Source organism: Lontra canadensis, unplaced genomic scaffold (genome assembly GCF_010015895.1).
Source record: "Lontra canadensis isolate GAN:19392208 unplaced genomic scaffold, GSC_riverotter_1.0 scaffold35, whole genome shotgun sequence".
NCBI lineage: Eukaryota > Metazoa > Chordata > Mammalia > Carnivora > Mustelidae > Lontra > Lontra canadensis.
Genome location: NW_022631029.1, coordinates 2,736,274 through 2,756,151, shown reverse-complemented (window position 1 = coordinate 2,756,151; position 19,878 = coordinate 2,736,274). Strand labels below are relative to the sequence as shown.

Below are 19,878 nucleotides of genomic sequence, written 5' to 3'. Positions count from 1 at the left end.
GAGGTGCCCCTTTTTAAAAGACCTTATTTGTCAGAGAGAGAGAGAGTGCACGCACAAGCAGGGGGAGCAGCAGGCAGGAGGAGAAACAGGCTCCCCACTGAGCAAGAAGCCCGATGCAGGGCTCCATCCCAGGACCTTGGAATCATGACCTGAGCTGCAGGCAGATGCTTAACCAATTAAGCCACCCAGTTGTTCCTAAAAAGTATGTTTAAAAAACAGAATTATGATATATAAATGAGAAGAAGATACACATGTAAGAAAACAGTCAAAGCAGCCAATTACAGATAAACACATTTTAGAAAACCTGGTAATAAAACAAACGAAATGAGAAGGGGAGGCAGCACCTGTCACTCAACATTTGGCCGCAGTGAAACCTCCGGCCACGTGGCCTCACATATGCACAGTGACCCACCCTATGACCCGGGGCTGAGAAGTGTCCCCCTTATCTAGCAACAGGAAAAAGCTGACAAGGGGCCACAGCCTGCGTGCCTGGCAGCAGAAGTAGCAGGTCTGACTGTCCCCACACCACACACCGGCTGGGCACGACACCCGTACCCCCTTCCCTGTGAGTGGGTGAGAGGCAGGTACAGCAACAACCAAGTGGATGCAGGGTCCCAGATCCAGGTCCCAGGTGCTGAGCAGCTCCTCCCAGACCGCTGCTCCCCCTTTCCCGGGTATGTAGCACTCTGAGCTGGGCCCTGACATCACCCACGGCACCCTGGTGAGTCCTGACCCCTCTCTGGGCTCTGGGGTGGGCTCTCCTGATGCCCTCTGCATTTCCCGACGGCCTGGCCCTGTCAAGCCCCAATATCCCACACGAGGACAGCCTGACATCAGTTCAGCGGCTCCCACAAGGACAGTCAGGTCCCCCACACCAACCCGCCTGCTGCCACGCTGCCCGCTCTGGAATGAACCGTGTGCCCTCTGGGGCGTCTGGAATAAACCTATTTGCCGGCCACACGGGTAGATAAAGAGCCAGGCAGGCCTCCCTGTACTGAGGCTCTCTTGTTTTTACAGATCTTGGTTTTCCTTTTTTTCTTTAAGATATTTATTTATTTATTTATCTATTATTTATCTATTTATTTATCTATCTATCTATCTATCTATCTATTTATTTATTTGACAGAAAGAAGCAGGCTCCCAGCTGAGCAAGCAGCCCAACACAGGGCTCGATCCCAGGACCCCGAGGTCATGACCTGAGCTGAAGCAGATGATTAACCCACTGAGCCACCCAGGCGTCCCTTGGTTTTAAGAACTGGCCTTTGGGACCACTTGTTTTTTTTCCCTTCTGGCGCTTTAAATTCCCACTCCCGTGGTTTATGGTTAGCACTAAGCAACGAGCCCTGGGAATCCCAGGCTCCCATCCTGGACCCCAACAGAAGCAGAGCCCAACCAGTGACCACATGGCCCCGTGTCTGTTCCCCGCCCCCTCACTGTGTGGCACGGGGGGTGCGGGGGGTGTTACCCTGCGGTCTCCAGGTCCTGTCAGTAAGAAACCTTTATTTTTTTCAGTTTTCTGATGGTTGTTGCTGAAGGGGGAGCAACCACAAGGGCCAGGCCAACCAGACACTGGACACTGGCCGGCTGAGATCTAACCAGTTCAAGCCCCCTCCCCCCAATTCCAATGTTTAAGCCCGACTCCCCATCCTGATGGTGTCTGCGAACACAGGGGTTCCGGGGGAACATCAGGTAGTGGAAGGGGGGGCTCGCAATGGGATTCGTGCTCTCCTAAGAAAGGGGTGTGAGAGAACGCGCCCCCACGCCCCCTCCCTCTCCATGTGAGCACAGGGCCAGGAGGCAGCCAGGAGTCCTAGCCAGGACGCCTCCTCACCAGAGCCCGACCGAGCCGGCACCCCGACTCCCGGCCTCCAGGGGTGTGAGAAACAAGCGAGTCCTCGGTGGAAGACCCACCACAGCCACAAGTGGTGACTCAGCCACCGCAGCCAGGGAAGGGAGCCCCGTGCTGACCGCCTCCTCCAGGGCCGCCATCACAAAGCACAACAGCAGTTCCTTCTCATGCACTTCTGGAGGCTGAACTCTGAAATCAATGTTCCTTTAGAAAATTCTAGTCGGGGGGACCACCCCTCATCACTCCCAGCTTCTGGAGGCTCCAGTGAGGGCCACAGGCTCTGCCTCCATCTCCATGCAGCCTTCCTCTCTCAGTGTCACCTCTTTTGTCTCTTACAAGGACAACTGTCATTGGATTTAGGGCCCATCCACATAATCCCAAAATCCTTCACTTAATACCATCTCTCTACTCAGTCCCACTCACAGACATCGGGTGACAGGAGAGATGCATGCTTTCTGGGTTGCTAAGCCAGTGCACGTGGCACCTTCTCTAACATTAAGTTCTAGGTCTCCCCACATGGGCAGGGGGTGGGCAAGGAAGGGGGATCTTTCAGGAATTGATGTCTTGTAACCTTTGGGTTTCCGATTCTTAAGACCGCTCTGTCACATGGGACTCTCTTGCCATGACATCGATCATCTCTAGAAACGGAGAGGAACCTGTTTTCCCAGCTTTGGAGCTTAGAGCCTTGGGTTCAAATCTCACCCGGTCACAGACCCACGCGTGTGATGGAGGTCCCCCAGCTACCCAGGGGAACCAGCTTCCCCACTGGGAAAATCAGCCCCTCACGGTCAGCAGCACACAGCAGCCGCTGGTGGTCCCTGCCCAAGAGGCCCACCCACCCTTGGGCCTGGGTCCTTCCATCCACAACATGGAGGCCGGAGCGTGCCTCACCTGGGAGCTCCTGCGGCTGCCCCTGAACTGGGAGGCCAGCAGAGTGGCGATGACACCCCCAGATGCCGCCAAGTCTCCGTCAGCAGAAGGAACGAAGGCTACAGACGAGTGGGGTACCTGGTTTATTTCTGATGCGGGGGACTCTCGGGCAGTGGTCGACTCCGGGCTGAGGGGCTGGGTGGCGGGCACGGGGCTAGAACTCCACCTTGCAGGCGGGGAAGGCCTCGTCCTGCATGGACACGGTGCTGTTGCTGCCCAGCACGGTGATGCCCAGAGCCTGGTGCCGTGCGTGCGTCTCCTCGTACCACTCGTGCATCGCCACCGAGTCAAAGGTGGGGATCAGGGTCACCTGCGGGTGGGACAGACGGCCTGGTGGTGAGGGGAAGCACCCTTGGCCCTCCTGGCCTGGGCCCCAGCTCCACTCCCGGCACTTCAGGCCCTCCTCCTCTGAGCACGTTTGCTCGGCTTCCCTTCTCCCCCACCCAGATGTCTGTAGCTGGGGGCCTCCTCTGCAGCACCCAGGGGAAGGGAGCCTCTCACAACACAAGACGCCAGGCCTCCCTCCAGCTCCTCCCCTGCACCAGCCAGGTTTGCTCCACCGCCCTGCCCTGCGCCTGGGACCCTCCTTCCAGGCTCCCTCCTCCCTGCGGGGCTCCCACGAGGCTGGGTGCCAGCCCGCTCACAGGCAGCATGAGGGCCAGGAAGCTTCTGCTTCCACCCAAACTTGTCTCCTGCTCCAAGACTCTGCCTCAAGGCTTCCTCTGAGGACAACCGCAGCCCAAAGGCTCCACATTCCAATTTGTCAGCCCCAGGGACACCCCGCCTATTCCTCCCCACCCAGCACCCGCCCCCAGGCTGCTGCTGACAGACCAGGTGGACGCAACAGGAACAGAGTCCTGGGAGCAAGTGGGACCTCTGCGCCTGCTTTCACTTCCGTGGCCCTGGTGGCACAGCTTAGTCTCTCTGAGCCCCACTCCCTCTGCAGATGGCTGAGGGTCGCACAGACCTCATAAGATGACGTTCAACGGGAAGGTTAAGGAGGCGTGGATCCTACCTTCTGCCAAGACTGCCTGAGGCCCTGGAGTAGTCACGCACCTGGAGGTCACGGTCCCACTGCTGCTTGCCGGCCAGGAGGGCGTCCAGGACAGCTCGCATGCCCTCTTCCTTACGCTGGTCCTGGCCACTGATGACGTAGCAGAGCGCACGCACCCGCCGGAAGAATTCCTCATCCAGCAGCCGGGCGCTGCTCCCGCTGGGCAGGTAGGCCAGGTCAAGGTAGACGGGGGAGCCAGGAGGGGCTGCTGATCCACCTGGTCGGCTGCCAGCTGACCCTGCAGGTGAGAAGGACGACGTCAGTCCTGAGCTCCTGGAACCAGGAAGGAGCCGAGCCCCAGCTCCCCCTACACCTCTCCAAGTGGTTCCCTCCTCAGAAGAAGGCCCGTTCTCACTATCTTAGAGTTGATAAGCTCTCCCTGGTGTGGACAGTTACTAAGTGAGCTCTGCAGATACTCCTGGTCATATCCTCAGGGGCTAGTCCCTGGGTGCAGATACCCAGGGCCAAAGGTAAGGAGGGTAGGACGGGGCAACCAGGGATGGCTTCCTGGAAGAGGAGGTATTAGAGCTTTGGCTCCCAAAGCAACGGGTACCTAGAACAATGTGTTGCTTCTGCAGCATCCACCTGTTCAACTACTCAAGTGGCCTTTATCGAGCCTTCCTGGCCAATACTCACTGGGGACACAGCAGTAAGCAAGAGAGACGAAAATCCCTGCCAAGAAGGGCATGGGAAGACAGAGTGGGTATGGGAGGGACAGAACTATAAGAGAAAGAGCCAGAACGTGGCATGGCTCTCAGAGCCTCATCCATGGCCTTGAATCCAGAGTCTCAGTGAAGGGGGATGAGGCCCCCAGTCCTCAGTGTGTCTCATAAGCAACTGACTGAGGACACACCTGGATGTGAGGCCCAGGAAAGCGGCCAGATGCTTGGCACCCTATGATCACACACACCGCCCAACTCAGCGTATGGGTCCAGAGGGCTGCCAAGGCATTTGCAGAATGAATGACTCCCCCAGCTCTGGGCACGCAGCACCCCTCACTCACTGCTGGGAACAGCAGTGGTGAGGATCTTAAGACTCAGGAAGAGAAGCCCCTATGGCAATGGGAGGCTCACGGGAGAGAGGAGCCATGGAGGCAGAAGAGCGAAGAGGAAGCCGCAGGGGAGAGGGACAGGGGCAGAGCGGGGCCCTCTGCACCGCCTGCTGTCACCTATGCAGTTCTACCAGACGCCCGTCCGGTTACGTCCTCGGCTGTTCTTCTGCCACGGCACAGAGTTCAGTTGTTGGGACAGAGGCCATCTGGCCTGCAGAGCTGAAAACGTTCATATTCTGGCTCCTTTGAGGCGCAGTTCACGGACACTAGCACAGAGGGTCCGTCTGTCCAAGGTGGTAGGAGAAGGAGACCCCAGGTGGCCAAATGGCCCGGCCGACCGGGCCCTGGAGGACTTCCAGCCTCCAGGTGCTAGCCCAGCCCCACAGGCCCAGGGAGCCACCTGCCACCGTGCTGGGGACCCTTGACCTTCCAAATCTCACAAGGGCTCCTCAGGTACCTCCCTTGGAACGTGCCCAACAAGGGTAAGAAGTGGCAGCTCAGGTGGGCACTGAGGCTAGGAGCCAACGAAAGGCCACGGGTCGAGAGAAGCCAGAGCCATGGTCAGGGACACCCAGGCACCTGGAATAGGTGAGCAAGCACTCAGGGACATGAGCTTGAGCTATCATCACTGCCAACCATCATCACTGCTCTCCCATGAGCCCCTGGGTCCTTCTAGGCCTCCACCGCCCTCTGCAATGTCACCAACCACTGCAACGTGGCAGGTATGCGCTGAGACGAGCAGGAGCTGCAAAACACATGTGAGCACCCAGGGCTTTTTTTTTTTAAAGACTTATTTATTTTGGAGAGAGAAAGAGAGAGAGCACAAGCATGAGTAGAGGGAGTGGCAGGCAGAGGTAGAGGGAGTGGCAGGCGAAGCAGGTTCCCCGCTGAGCAAGGAGCCCGATATGGGACTCGATCCCAGGACCCCAAGATCATGACCTGAGCGGAAGACAGACACTTAACTGAGCCACCCAGGTGCCCCCAGGCATCCAGGACCTGGTGTGGCAACGGGAAGCAGAACTAGCTAGTAATTTTTCATATCAATGACACGCTGGAATATTCTGATAGAGCGGTAGGTAGGACGGAGTGAACTCAGCAGGATTCGGGGATGACGGTGCAGCAGGAAACGGCGGGAATCTGCCTTTTGACCCAGAGGACAGGACAGTCGCGCCGGCAGCCCCTCCCCAACTTACGTTGCCCGACTTACATGAGACTGAGAGACTGGGAACATTTTCTCTCCTTTTCTCCCTCCCACCTCCCTTCCTTTTTCACTTTTTTCTTTCCCCCTTTTGGGAGCCAGACATGCAAGGACTAAGTCATTCAAAAGCCACTGCACTGAATCACTGTTATCATACACCTGAAACTGATGTAACACCGAATGTTAACTAGGTTGGCATTAAAATAAAAAACTTAATAAAAAAAAAAAGCCACTTTGTATACAGGGGATTTAGTGTAGTCCTCACACACACAGGAGAAAGGTACTGGCTCAGAGAGGACTTGAGAAGACTCTCCACTCCCCTGCAGACTGACCTCCAGCACGGAAGCAGCACCCAGCATTAACCAGAGAAGCCACATAAACCTCCCCCTGGGGAAGGGGGAGATCTGGATCTCTGGAGTTAACGCACTATTAAATCTGAATGTCCAGTTTCCAGCAACAGCAACAACCACAAGGCATAAAAAGAAACTTCTAGGAGAAGTACAGCCTATTCAAAGGGAAAAAAAAGGAAAAAAAAATCAACGGAAACCAGAAAGGCCCGATGGCGGGCTTACTGGACAAGAACTTGAAAGCAACGGTCTTAAAGATGCTCTCAGAAAGAAAGGAAGACATGCAAGACAACATTGCACAAACAAAACAAATGTCACCGAGGACACAGAAAACACAGAAATAAACCCAAAAGAAATTCTGTCGCTGAAAAGTACAATAACTGAAATGAAAATTCACCAGAGGAATTTAATTCATAATTCCAACAGTGATTTTTGATGATAGGATGAGAGCAATTATCAGGTCCGAGGAACGCAGAGAGATGACGGAAGAAAGTGAGCAGCAGCTTCAGGGACTTGCAGGACGCCATTAAAAGGGCCAACACGCACATGGAGTCCCAGGACAGAAAAGGGAAGAATGACTATTTGAAGAAATAATGGCCCCAAACTTTCCACAGTTGATCAAAGGTGTTAATATGAATGTCCAAAAAGCTCAACAAATTCCAAGTGGGATGACCTCAAAGAGATCCGCAGTGAGACCCACTATAATCTGACTGCTGAAAGACAAAGAGGGAATCCCTTTGAGAGAAAGCAGAGATAAACGAAAAGTTTATACCTAAAAATGTTTATATTAAAAAAGAAGATCTTTTGGGGCGCCTGGGTGGCTCAGTGGGTTGAGCCTCTGTCTTTAGCTCAGGTCATGACTCTCAGGGTCCTGGGATCAATCCCCGCACCGAGCTCTCCGCTCGGCGGGGAGCCTGCTTCCCCTACTCTCTGCCTGCCTCTCTGCCCACTTGTGATCTCTCTCTGTCAAATAAATAAAATCTTTAAAAAAAAAAAAAGATCTCAACGTGACAACCTTTCACCCCAAGGAACTAGAAAAAGAACAAAAGGAAAGCTAGCCAAAAAAAACAAAATGATAAAGAGAAGAGCAGAGATTTTAAAAATTGAGACTAGAAAAACACAAAAGATAATCAACAAAAGCAAAAGTTGGTTCTTGACAGCCCTTTAGCTAGACTAAGAAAAAAGAGCAAAGACTCAGAAGTAAAAATGGGCACACTACTACCGACTCTACAGACATAAAAAGCATTATGAGAGTATTGTGAACAGCTGTACAACCAACAAACTGGATGACCTAGAGAAAATTATACAGATTCCTAGAAACAAGAAACCTACCAAGACCAAATCACAAAGAAACAGAAAAGCTGAACAGATTCATTGTTAGTAAGGAGACCGAATCAGTAATTAAAACCCTTCTTGGCTTCACTAAGTTTCCACCAAACATTTAAAGGAGAACTAACATCGATCCTTCTCAAACTTTACCAAAACCACTAAAGAACAGGGAACACGTCTAATTCATCCACGAGGCCAGTGATACCAAGGTCAAAGACATTAGGAAGAAAACTACAGACCAATATCTCTTATTAATCTTGATGCAAAAATCTTCGACAAATATTAGCAAGCCAAATTCAGCAGCATATTAAAAGGATCAGACACTGTGATCACGCAGGATTTATCCCTGGGATGCATGGTTCAACACATCAAAAAGGAAAAAAAAAAAAAGAAGAAGAAGAAAGAAAAGAAAAGAAAAAGAAAAATCAATGCAGGCCCATGAAAATAAAATCCTTTTTTGTTTGTTTTTAAGAATTTATTTATTTTTTTGAGAGAGGGAGAGTGAAAAAGCACAGCAGGGGTGGGGGAGCAGCAGAGGAAGTGGGAAGCAGGCTCCTGCTGAGGACGGAGCCTGATGCAGGGCTCAATCCCAGGACCCTGGGATGATGACCTGAGTCAAAGACAGGTGCTTAACTGACTGAGCCACCCAGGTGCCCCTTAAAAACAAAATCTTAAAATAAGAAAAAAATCAACACAGTACATCAGATTAACAGAATGAACCATAAAAAAAAAATACACAATAATTTCAATTGTTACAGAAAAGGCATTAGACAAAACTCAACACCCTTTCATGATAAAAACCCTCAGCAAATTAGGAGTAGCAAGAAACTGTCTCAACGTAATACAAGCTATACATGAGAAACCCACAGCTCATGTCACACTTGGTGAAAGACTATAAGCTTTTTTCCTAAGAGCAACGACATGGCAAGAAATGTTGGCTTTTGCCACTTCTAGTCAACACAGTGCTGGATACCTTAAAGTTATCTCTGTTCACAGAGGATATGCTCTTATGTGTAGAAAACTCAACTGATGCGTGAGCGCACGCATGCGCACGCACACACACACACACACACACACCCTCTACTAGAATAAACAAATCCAGCAAAGTAGCTGGATAACAAAATCAACACACAAATCAGTTATGCTCCTATATGCTAATAGTGAACAACCTAAAAAGGAAATTAACAATTCCATTTATAATAGTATCAAGAAAGAATAAAATACTTAGAAATTAACTTAACCAAGAAAATAAAATATACGAAAACTACAAAACACTTCCGAAAGAAATGAAAAAAGTCATAGAAATTCACAGAAAGACATACTGTATTTGTAGACTGGGAGACTTACTATCCACTGAGCTGCTGGCACTACCTAAAATGACCTATGGATTCAATGCTGTCACAGGCCAAGTGCCAGTGATGGCCTTTTAGAGAAACAGAAAAATTTAGCCTAAAACTCCTATGGAATCTTAAGGGATTCCAGAAGGCAAGACAATACTGAAGAATGAAGTTTGGAGGACTCACACTTCCTGATTTGTAAATTCACGGAAAAGGGATACCAATCAAGACAGTGTGGTACTGACGAAAGACAGGTAAGTAACAGGCCAAGGGATCGGAGAGCCCAGAAATAGAGCCTCATATATATGCTGAAATGATGTTTGACGAGAATGCCAAGACTGGTGCTAGCAAAACTGGATGTCCAGATGGAAGAGAATGAAGTTGAACCCTTATTTAGCACTACAGGCAAAAAATTAACTCAAATTATCAAGGAGCAAAATATAAGAACGAAAAGCATAGAACTCTTAGAACAAAGCAAAAGCTTCACGAGACTGAATGTGGCAATGATTTTTTTGGATAGGACACCAAAAGCACAGAGGGGAAAAAAGAAAAGGCAAACCAGACTTCATGAAAATTATAAACTTCCGTGCAAAGAGCACTGTCAACAAAATAAAAAAGCAACACACAGAATGGAAGAAAATATCTGCAAATCATATATCTGATAAAGGATTACCGAACAGAACATATGCACAACTCCCATAACCCAACAACAACAAGACAACCAGATTCAAAAAGGGGCAAAAGACCTGAACAGGGGTGCCTGGGTGGCTCAGTGTGTTAAAGCCTATGCCTCCGGCTCGGGTCATGGTCTCAGGGTCCTGGGATTGAGCCCCACATCGGGCTCTGCTCGGCAGGGAGCCTGCTTCCTCTCTCTCTCTGCCTGTGTCTCTGCCTACTTGTGATCTCTGTCTGTCAAATAAATAAATAAAATCTTAAAAAAAAAAAAAAAAGACCTGAACAGAACAGACATTTCTCCAAAAAAGATATATAAGTGGCATAGCTGACAGTACAGGAAAAAAGTGCTCACTAATTAGGGAAATGCAAATCAAAACCACCGTGAGATACCACCTCATACCCATCACGCCGCCACGATCAGAAAAATACAGAAAGCAGTGTTGGCAAGGATGTGGAGAAACTGGAACTTTTCTGCACCGTTGGTGGGAGTCTAACATGGTGCAGCTGCTGTGGAAAACAGTATGGCAGTTCCTCGGAAAAAAAAAAAAATAAAATAAATAAATCAAAAATAAAACTGCCGTATGATCCAGCAATCCTTCTTCTGGGAATATACCCAAAAGAGTTGCAAGCAAGATCTCCAAAAGATATCCGTCCAACCGTGTTCACAGCAACGTGATTCCACAGTAGCCAAAAAGCGGAAACAACTCAGGTATCCATCAGCAGGTAAATGAATAAACAAAATATGGTACATCCACGTAGCAGAATAATATTCAACCTTAAAAAGAAAGGAAATTCTTAACCAAAAAAAAAAAAAAAAGAGGGAAGAAAGTTATAACCCAGGCTACAGCACAGATGAACCACGGAGACACTCTACTAAGTGAAGCAAGATAAATACTGTATGATTTTCCTTACGCGAGATCCCTAGTGTCGTTGGAGCCATAGAAACAGAAAGTAGAACGAATGAGTGGTGGGTGCCGGGGACTGGGAGAGGAGGAACGGGAGTTAGTATTTAATAGGGACAAAGTTTCAGTTTTGCAAGATAAAAGGAGGCCTGGACAGGGACCCTGGTGATGGTTGCACAACAACGTGAATGTGCTTGACCCTGAACTGTGCACTTTGGCACGGCTAAGGTGAGGTCACGTCGCGTGCATTTCACAACTAAGGAAAACTGGGAGAAAAGTTACCATGGCGTACACAAGACTGCCGGCCTCAGAGGTGACTTACAGGGTGGCCCCTGGCTGGAGTCTGGGGAAAATAGATCTCAGAAAGGTCCCCACTGCCTGTGCGACAAGAGTGGCCCGCTGAGCCCACGGGTCTTGCAGCACTGCAGCTCCTGAACCCCTGCTTCCCCCTCCCTGAGGAGCCCGGAATTTGGGTGTGTGTCAGGCAGAGGGGGCCAACGTGACCAGCCCCCGTCAGACACCCTGGGCACTCCGTCTCTAATGAGCCTCCCGGGGAGACGCCAACTCCCGAGGATCACCGAGGCTCGATGCTCTGGCATTAAGGTACCTGCTGTGACTACTATGCCAGGAGGCAGCTCTAGAAGCCTATGCCTGGTTTCGCCCCAGGGAACCCCACGCCCTTACCCTCGCTGATTCTGTTCCATACGCTTTTGCATTAATACAGTTCGGCCACAAGGAAGTCTGTATATTGAGTCCTCCCAGCCCAGCATTCAATCTGGTGGTTCGACGGATTTGGAAATCTCCGTACAAAGGGGTTAAATGTGCTCTTAAAATTAATTTCAGCTGTTTCTTCTTACTCACCGTCGCCCCAGCAAGTTCATGAGGACAGATCCGCTCACTTCTGTTTGCACCAACGGCACTGCTTAAATGCCTCGGAAGTAGACATGCCTCAACAGCGAGCCAGAACTTCCGTGTTATATGAGAATCAGAGGCCCAGAGAGGGGGTAGGTGTGGCTAAGGCCACACAGCAGGGAGGGAACAAAGACTTGGGCTACTAACCCGCTGTAGGACCCTGGGTCTTGGGTACTTACCAGATGGGCCCCGAGTGGCCGCCTTGGGGACTGAGGACTTTCTGGACAGGGGTGCCCGACCTCCCTTGTCACTGGGCTCGCTCCGGGCGCTGAGCGGCCGACTGGCTCGGTCTCCACCAGCCGGTCCCTTGGTCTTGGCAGTGGCAGCTGGAGTGGCTTTGGAGGCGGCCGTGCTGGGGTTAGTGCGAGCCAGGGACTTCCGGGTACGGCTGAGGCCCTCTGCCGGCCGGGCCTGTTCGGGGGGAAGCATCTCGGGGTCCACCATGCAGATGCTGGGTGGGGTGGGCAGTGGCGGGGGAAACTTGAGGGGCTCGGGCAGCGGGTCACGGCGAGGGACCCCAAAGCCTTCCATGTCCTCGTCTGAGTCTGCGGTCCCAGGGGCGGCAGGCAGGGGGTCCGAGTCGGACAGGGTGGGCAGGGACTCGCTGACGGATGTGGGGGGCGTCTCCTCTGCCCCTGGTGCTCCAGCCCGCTCCTGGGACCGAGCACTGCTATCAGAGCTGCCGGGGGAGGCAGGTGCCGGCGCCACGGGCACAGCCTTCCGGTGCTCAAACTCGCAGGGTGACACCAGGCACAGGTCCACGTCGTGCGGGGAGGCTGATCGCCGGACCCGGGGGCCTCGGAGTGGGAGGCTCAGCCCAGCCTCGCCTGCACTGGCAGGCGGCGGCGGAGGCAGCACCTGCTCGAAGGACACGGACAGGGACTCGTCTACCTCCGTGGAGTGTGGAGAGCCCACCTCGGCGGGCAGCGAGGGCGTGGTCACGGTGGGTGAGGCGTCCGGCCCCGCCTCCCCACCACGCAGCGGGCTCAGCGACAGCCGCCCGCTGCTCTCAGCTGGGCCCTGCTGCGCTGCAGTAGGTGAGGGTGTACGTGGCCGGGGGGTGCTGGCATCCAGCAGAAGCTCCAGCGTCTTCTCCTCCAAGGCGCTGCCGTCCTCCCCAGCCGGGCTCAACCCCAGCTCCAGCTCCAGGCTGCTCTCCTGGCTGGGTGTAGCCACCAGCTGGGGCCCTGGGGAACTGCAGGGCTCTGTTGGGGGGCTGGCCTCTCCACACCGGAAGCTGGGGGGGCTGCGGGGCCCATTCACCGCCGGTGGGACACCTGGGCGAGGGACATTGGGTGCTCGGCGGGGTCGGGGAGCTGCTGGGGCCCCTGCCTTCTTCACGCTGACTGAAGCAGAGGCCACCCGGCGGACCTCCCGGGGCTGGGTCCGAGGGGCACTTGGCTTGGGGTCCTTCTTCACCTCTCGGGGGACCCTGGCTTCTTTCTCTGCCCTGCGGGGGGCCTCAACCCGAGGCGGGTCCTTCCGGGCCACCCCAGGGCGCTCCTGGGCTGGCCTGCTGGGTGCTGTTGTCCGGCCTTCTCTTCTCGAGCTGTCCCGGGAGCCCACGCTTTCCTTGCTCTCGGCTCGTCGAGGTCCCAGCAAGTCCTGGGGGGTCACCACAGGTTCCCGCAGGAACCCCAAGTGCTGCAGGCGGACCAGGCCGTCCAGAAGGCGGGTGGGCGGGGTGCAGCCAGGGAAGAGCACACGCACCACCTTCTCCGTGGGGCCGGCAGGGTGCCACACTAGCAGGGCGCACACGGAGGCCAGCGTGCGCTCGGCACCAGCCGCGGGCGGGTGCAGCACATACATGTCCAGCCGTCCCACGCCCATCTTCTGAAAGAGCACAGTGGGCTCGGCCGGGAGCGGACCGCGGTTCAGAGTCAGGGGTGTGATGCCCAGCCGGGCCAAGAGGCTGAGGGCCAGCTCCGCCTCGTCCTCGCCACTCACCAGCCGCGAGGCGGCAACACGGGCATTGAGGAACACGACCCCTAGGTTGGGGGAGATGAGCCTGCGAAGCCGGTCGTCCCCCGAGCCCCCATCGGCCGCCGCCTCCTCGCGCTCCGCCAGCTTGCGCCGCAGCAGACTGTTGAGGCCTGGGAGGCTGTCAGCGCCCGCGTGGGTCACCAGCACCGCGTCCACCCGGTCCAGGTGCCTCACCAGCTTCCAAAAACTTGACTTGGGGTTGGAGCCCCCATTGACCAGCACGGTGAAGCCGTTGACGGCGAAGAAGGCGGCGTCACCGAGGCCGCCGGGGAAGATATAGCAGCAGGGCCGGGCGAGCCTGAGGAAGCCCACGGACGCGGGCGGCTCGAGTAGGTCAAAGGGAGACGGCGGCTCCAGGGACTCAGCCACATACTCCAGGAACTCGCGCAGGCCCTCAGATGCCGGCAGCTGCACAGGTGGGTTCCATCGCAGCTGGAGTGCGCTGTGGAGGCCGAGCACTTCAGGTGCCAGCTGGGCCCAGTCGCCAAAGGTCGGGCAGGTGATGGTGAGCTTGGGCAGGTCTGCAGGTGGGGGTGTAGATGCCAGGAGATCCCGGATCTGCGAAAGCGGGTAACAGTTAGAAGCAGCCCCTGGGAAAACTAAGCCAGGACACTCCCATCCTGCATCCTGGGCCTGGGAGAATCCCTTGCCCAACCCAGTCACCCTTGGGACAAAACCCAGCCCTTCCCATGGTCGAAAGAAATGTATGGTCTTGCCTTACCACCTGCTTCCCTCTCCCACCCTTTCTCTTACTCTCCCTACCCCAGGGCCTTTGTACTTGTTGTTCTTTTCCTACAGCACAGCTTCCTCCAGCAAGACCTTCTGTGCCCTCTACCTCCATATCTGCTTCTTATCTCAACCATTGTTACATCACTCTCATAATGTGAAAAGGTGGTTTACCAGATAGTTTTGCTCATTTGTCCCATCCAGACTTAAGGACTCTAGAAAGGACCCTACCCTCCTGGGACCTAGCACCTCCGGTGCCACTTGAAGTCTCTGGGAGGTCTGCTGATCTACAGGCCTAGCCTCAAATCACTCACAGTAGTGGGTGGTGGGAACAGATCACTAGAGCCACAGAGCCCAATGGGGACGAGGCAGGGGAAGCAGGATGAGGAGGAGGTGGCTTACCTCTTTGTCCCCTAGGACCTGGAGGAAGTGGCGGAGTGAAAATCCCCCCGTTTGGAGCAGCAGTTCCCCTGTCTCTTCCAAGCAGGGCCCAGCCAGCACCAGCAGTTTGTGCGGGGCAGGGTCAAGCAGAAGATTCCGGAGCTGAGGAAGGGGAGACGGTTAAAGCCCCTACTCTGTGCAGTGACAAAGCCTGCACACCCCCTCCCCCCCCCCCCCGGCAACCGAATGGCCTCCAACCCCAAATCTGCATCTAACCACCCCACCCCGTCCCTGCCCTGGTACTCAACGGGAAGCTGGAGCCCTGCACCCTACCCCAAACTCCTGTCGCTCACCCTAAAGCCAGGCTCCAGTGCCTCCTCTTCCAAGAAGCCCACCTTTCTGGACTCCCTCCAGCCCACTTCTCTCTCTGGCCCAGCCCCAGTGCCAAGGGAAGGAGGATTTCTGTGTCTGACTCTATGTCCTTCAGAACTCCTCGAGGGAACAAAATGGAGCGTTTTTGATCAGAAGAATGAACCTGTACAAGATCTCTAGAGGAGTGTCCTGGGGCTCTATCTTGTTCATCTTTCCCATGGATAACGGGGAGAAAGACACAGACGTCCATAAGCTGGAGGTATTGAGAAGTGAATTCAGACAACTCTGGGGGCCTAGCCAGGAGGGAGACACGAGACGCAAGCACCAGTCAAGTCCTACCTTCCTGCCCCCAGACGTTCCCTGCTCATTCCTTCCTCCCAAACTCCAGTCCTTCCTGACTTCACCCACTCCCACCAACACCCCTGAGGAAGGAATAAGCCACAGCCGAAGCCTTCCAGGGAGGCTTCCTAGAGGAGGGGGCTATGCTAGTGGGTGTCAAGAGGATTTCAAACAGCACAAAGCCAGGGCCGCAGGAAGGCAGGGCGCCAGTCCCAGCAGATTCCCAGACTGTTCCCTACCTCGTCACACAGAGACTTGTCTGATGGGTTCAGGAGGACCAGCGTCTCCAGGGTGTCTCCCCGGTGGTGCAGGCTCCGCTGGCCTGTGGGAGAATTGGGCGCAATGAGTTTGGGGCTGGGCAGTGTGTGCGGGGCCAGGCTGTCCTGGGGTCGAACCCTGCCTCCCTGTGTGACTCCAGGCAGCCACAAGCCCCTCCAGGACTCTGCTTCCCAGGAACCCTAGCCAGCGGGTCATCTGAGGATCAACAGGCACATGGTCGAGCTGAAGGTAAGGATGAGGTAAGAACAGGAAACCTGCCTTGGCAGGCCTCACACTGGAAACAACAGTGACAACAGGCCTCCACTGCTCGCCGGCCCCAATCACAGCAGTCAGCCCTATGGGGGATAGGGCTGTCACCCCCATTTTATAGGCAAGAAGCCTGAGCCAGCGAGGGCCAAGGAGGTACACCAGGAAGAGGGCAGACATGGGCAAGGGCTCTGAGGCAGGACTGTCTGAAGATCAGGAAGTGGCAGGTGAGGCCAGAGTGAGGGGAGCATAGGGGAGCATAGAGGACTGTGGGGGAGCATGGGGGCAGGGAGGCCTCCTGGGCCATGAAGAGGGGAGTGGAGGTGATTCTGGAATCTGAACCCTGGTCTGCCCCCCAGATCCCAGACGTTTCAAAAATGGAGCACCAGGCCTGAGGCTGGGGACCTTGTGGCACTGGTCAACCTTTATCAGTTTATCACAGGCTTATCGTCATGTACGGATATTGCTCCATTCCAGTGGGGAAACCAAGGCATAGAGAGAGGAAGTAGCTGCCGCAGTCACACAGAACAGATGGGATTTCCAGCCCCCGCCCCCCTCAGTCCTGCAAGGGGTCAGGAAGCCACCAGGAACGGCCAGGACAATGAGGCGAAGGACACTTCCTTCCCCTCCTGCAGCAGCCTGGGGCTGACTCAATGGGTTGGCTGAGGCAAGAGGGGCCGCGGGTGACACCTGGAACCCGGCCATCAGCTGCTCCGTGCGATGGGTCACCCGGGCTCTGTGGGGCTAGCCCGGGCATCTGACCCTTTCCTTGATCTTGCTCCTTTCACAGCTTCCCATCTATTGCGCACCTACTGTGCACTCAGCCCTGTATGGGGGACACGGCCGTGAGCCAGGCACAGTCCCTGCCACAGCGGGGCCCACACTCCACCTTCCAAGCCCATTTTGCAGGCCCTCGCTTCCCAAGTATCTTCTCACTTTGCCTGGGCCCTTCCCTCCCCTTGACACATCAGTCCCAGATGCCTCTGATCCAAAGAACCCACCCTTGGAGGTTGCCCTGTCCCCCACCCCTCAACTGCCTCATCTGCAAAATGGGAACAAAAATACAAGCTCCTGCCTGGTGTACAGCTGGAATAAGCTGGCTGGAGCTGGGTCAGGGCCTGCCCCGCTCTGCATGCTATGGATCGCAGCTGTATTATTACTGCTGTTTATAGCCGTACCTGACCACCCCCCTGCCTGGCACATAGCTGGCACTCAGAGAACACGTGACTAGCTCATGCGTGGAAGGGGAGCAACTCAGGCATGCAGGGTCTCCAGTCTCACCTTTCACAATGCTGGAGAAGGTGGCGGAGTGCCGGGACACAAAAACCTTGAGCTGCTCATCAAGGCTGCAAATGCCAGGGTCAATGTCCCAGGACCGGATGCCTGTTGCGGAGGAGGGCGGGTAGGAGAAGTGAGGTAGGACTCAGCTGGGCTCCCAGGCTCTGAGAACAGTTTAATAACCAGTATCTGGGAAGTGGGAGCAATCCCAGCACCCCCCTCCACTTGCCCCCCAATGCAAGAGCCTGGAGACTCAGAACCACTCAAAGTGCCCTTGGATTTTCTGCATCGTTTCAAGGAACCCAAAACATAACTCAGCATTTCAAAGAGAAGAATCAACATCAACAAGAATGCTCCCACCTCCTAAACAGTCACGGGTCCCCTCCATCATCGCCCTCACCCCCACCACTGGTCTCACAGCTTCTACAACCGTCCAGACACACTCCCCAGACACACTCCCACTGCTTGGCCTTTGCACCAGTTGCTCCCACTCTCAGGAGGCCTTTCCCTCTGCTTCTACCCTTCAGGTCCTCAGCCGTTTGCACCGTTCTGAACACTCCTGACAGCAGGTGAGCTTAAAACTTGTTCCATCTCCTCGCCCACATTGGGTCCATCCCGCTACCAGACTGTTGGCCCTGTGAGAGCAGAGCTGAACCTGCCTGTGGTCCCCACACTATCCCAGCACATGGGTCGGGGGGAGAGGGGGCAGGAGGACCCAGGCATAGACGACGACATTCCCAAGCATGAGAACCGAAGTGTGTGCTGCCCTCCCATTTTACAGGAGCCAGACCGCAAGCCCTGTCCATCTGATTGGGTGGGGGGGAATGAATGCCCTCCAAACACGGTGTGGGGTGCACCACGCCCGCCGGTTCCACCGTGCCAAGTGGCTACAGGTGAACTTTGCAGGTGCACCTATGACTCACCTCCCCAGATGCCAAATCCCCTGGGCAGGCCGCGCCCGCCCACACCCCAATTAGCAAGCTCCTTGTGGAGCAACGGAAAGTGGGCCCCGGGGCTCCTGGCCCAGCCTCCGCACCCCTGTTCCTCCTTCCAGAACGTCCAGGATACTAAGAACGGGGACTTCGAGGTGACCCCACCCTCCCTTCGGCCTGCCAGTCTGGCGGGAAGCAGAGCCGTCGTCCGTTGTTGCCCAATCACGCAAGTCCCAAAGCCCCGGCCCCGCGTCCAGTCCCTGGGCTGCACCCCGGTCAGGGCGGGGCAGCCCAGCCCAACCCAGGCCCGGGCACCGCCTTCTACGTGGGCACCGAAGGCCTTAACCCGCGCCATGCGCCTAACGGTGAGGAGGACCGAGCCTCCCGGCCCCAGGATCCCGCCGCCCCCCAATCCTATCCCCTCCCCGCCCCCAACCCGGCCGCCCCACCCCCCGGCCGCCCCACCCCCCGGCCCTCGGGCCGAGACGAGCGACCGCGCCCGCCTCCCGCACCCCGCGCCCCCAGGCCGGCCCGACCTCGTTCGAGCTCCTCCAGCACATAGGCAAGCAGCCCCGAGCACCCGCACTCGCCGCCCACCACGAGCAGCAGCGAGCTCGGCGCTTGAGCCGCCCCGGGACCCACCACCGCCGCCGCCATCTTCGCGCCGCACTGACGCTCCGAGCGCCCACCCCGCTGGCCCCGCCCCTTAAAGGGGCCAAACCGGAAGAACTGAAGACCCCGCCCGGAAGGCTCCTCGCCCCTCATCTGCTACGGTCGACCCCTTCAGGTTTCCGGAGCTGGGGACCGAGCCCTGAAGTGGTTGGCTGACTCTTGGATCGCCACCATGGCCACCCCTTCCCAAGTGATCATTCCTACGTCCATCTGTCCATCCATCCATCCATTCATTCAACAAGCTTTGACTGCATGCCTACCACGTGCTCTATGAGAACTTACCACATCACAGTGGGCCCAGTCAGAACCAGGTCCCATACATGCTTATAGGTCCCTGGGTCAGGGCTTGAACAGAGAAAAGAAAGTGATTTTATAGCTAGGGCTTTAAGGGATGTGTAGGAGTTTGCCAGGTATGAGTGGTGGGGCAAGAGCATATGAAGCAGAAATTAGAGCATGTGTAGAATTTTAGAGGTAGGAAAGTACGTTTGTGTTTGCAACACATTCCGAAGCCCACTGGGTCCTGAAGCAGGGTGACATGCTTGCACCTATGTGCCAGACATTTTACTCCATTAGCTCATCGAATAAATCTATGAGGTAGGTAATGTTATCATGGTCACTTCAGAGAGAAAACTGAGGCTTGGAGAAATGAGGTTATCAGCCCCTTAAGTGATAGAACAGAACTGAACCCAAGTGAGTCTGATTCTAGGTCCAGCCTGTGGCAGGCACTGACTGCCAGTCTCACATGGGTACCCCTCCTTCCCCAAACAATCTCATTCAACCCTTTTCTTTTTTAAACGATTTTATTTATTTATTTGAGAAAGAGAAAGAGTGTGTGCACAGGCAGGGGGAGGGGCAGAGGGAGAGGGAGAAGCAGACTCACCACTGAGCAGGGACCCCCCCCTCCCCCAAGCAGGGCTTGATCCCAGAACCTGGGATCATGACCTGAGCCGAAGGCACATGCTTAACTGACTGAGCCACCCAGGCATCATCCCTCATTCAACCCTTTAAACTATGGTGGCCGCTACTTTAAAAATTACATTGCATCAAACTTTTTGACAGTTGCCTGTGCCCAGGAAGGGCTGGGTT

The 19,878-nt window shown here is 55.0% G+C and overlaps 1 protein-coding gene across 1 annotated transcript; it reads right to left on the bottom strand.

The window, feature by feature from the left end:
* Window positions 1-2,848: 2,848 nt before the first annotated feature.
* Window positions 2,849-18,796, bottom strand: MAP1S (microtubule associated protein 1S). The gene is made up of 7 exons (XM_032867625.1): window positions 18,657-18,796; window positions 17,192-17,293; window positions 15,625-15,707; window positions 14,696-14,836; window positions 11,764-14,125; window positions 3,836-4,071; window positions 2,849-3,089 (listed from the first exon to the last, which is right to left on the bottom strand). The coding sequence occupies exons 1-7, from the start codon at window positions 18,775-18,777 to the stop codon at window positions 2,934-2,936; spliced, it is 3,201 nt and encodes a 1,066-aa protein (XP_032723516.1). The 5' UTR covers window positions 18,778-18,796; the 3' UTR covers window positions 2,849-2,933.
* Between the last annotated feature and the right edge of the window lie 1,082 nt (window positions 18,797-19,878).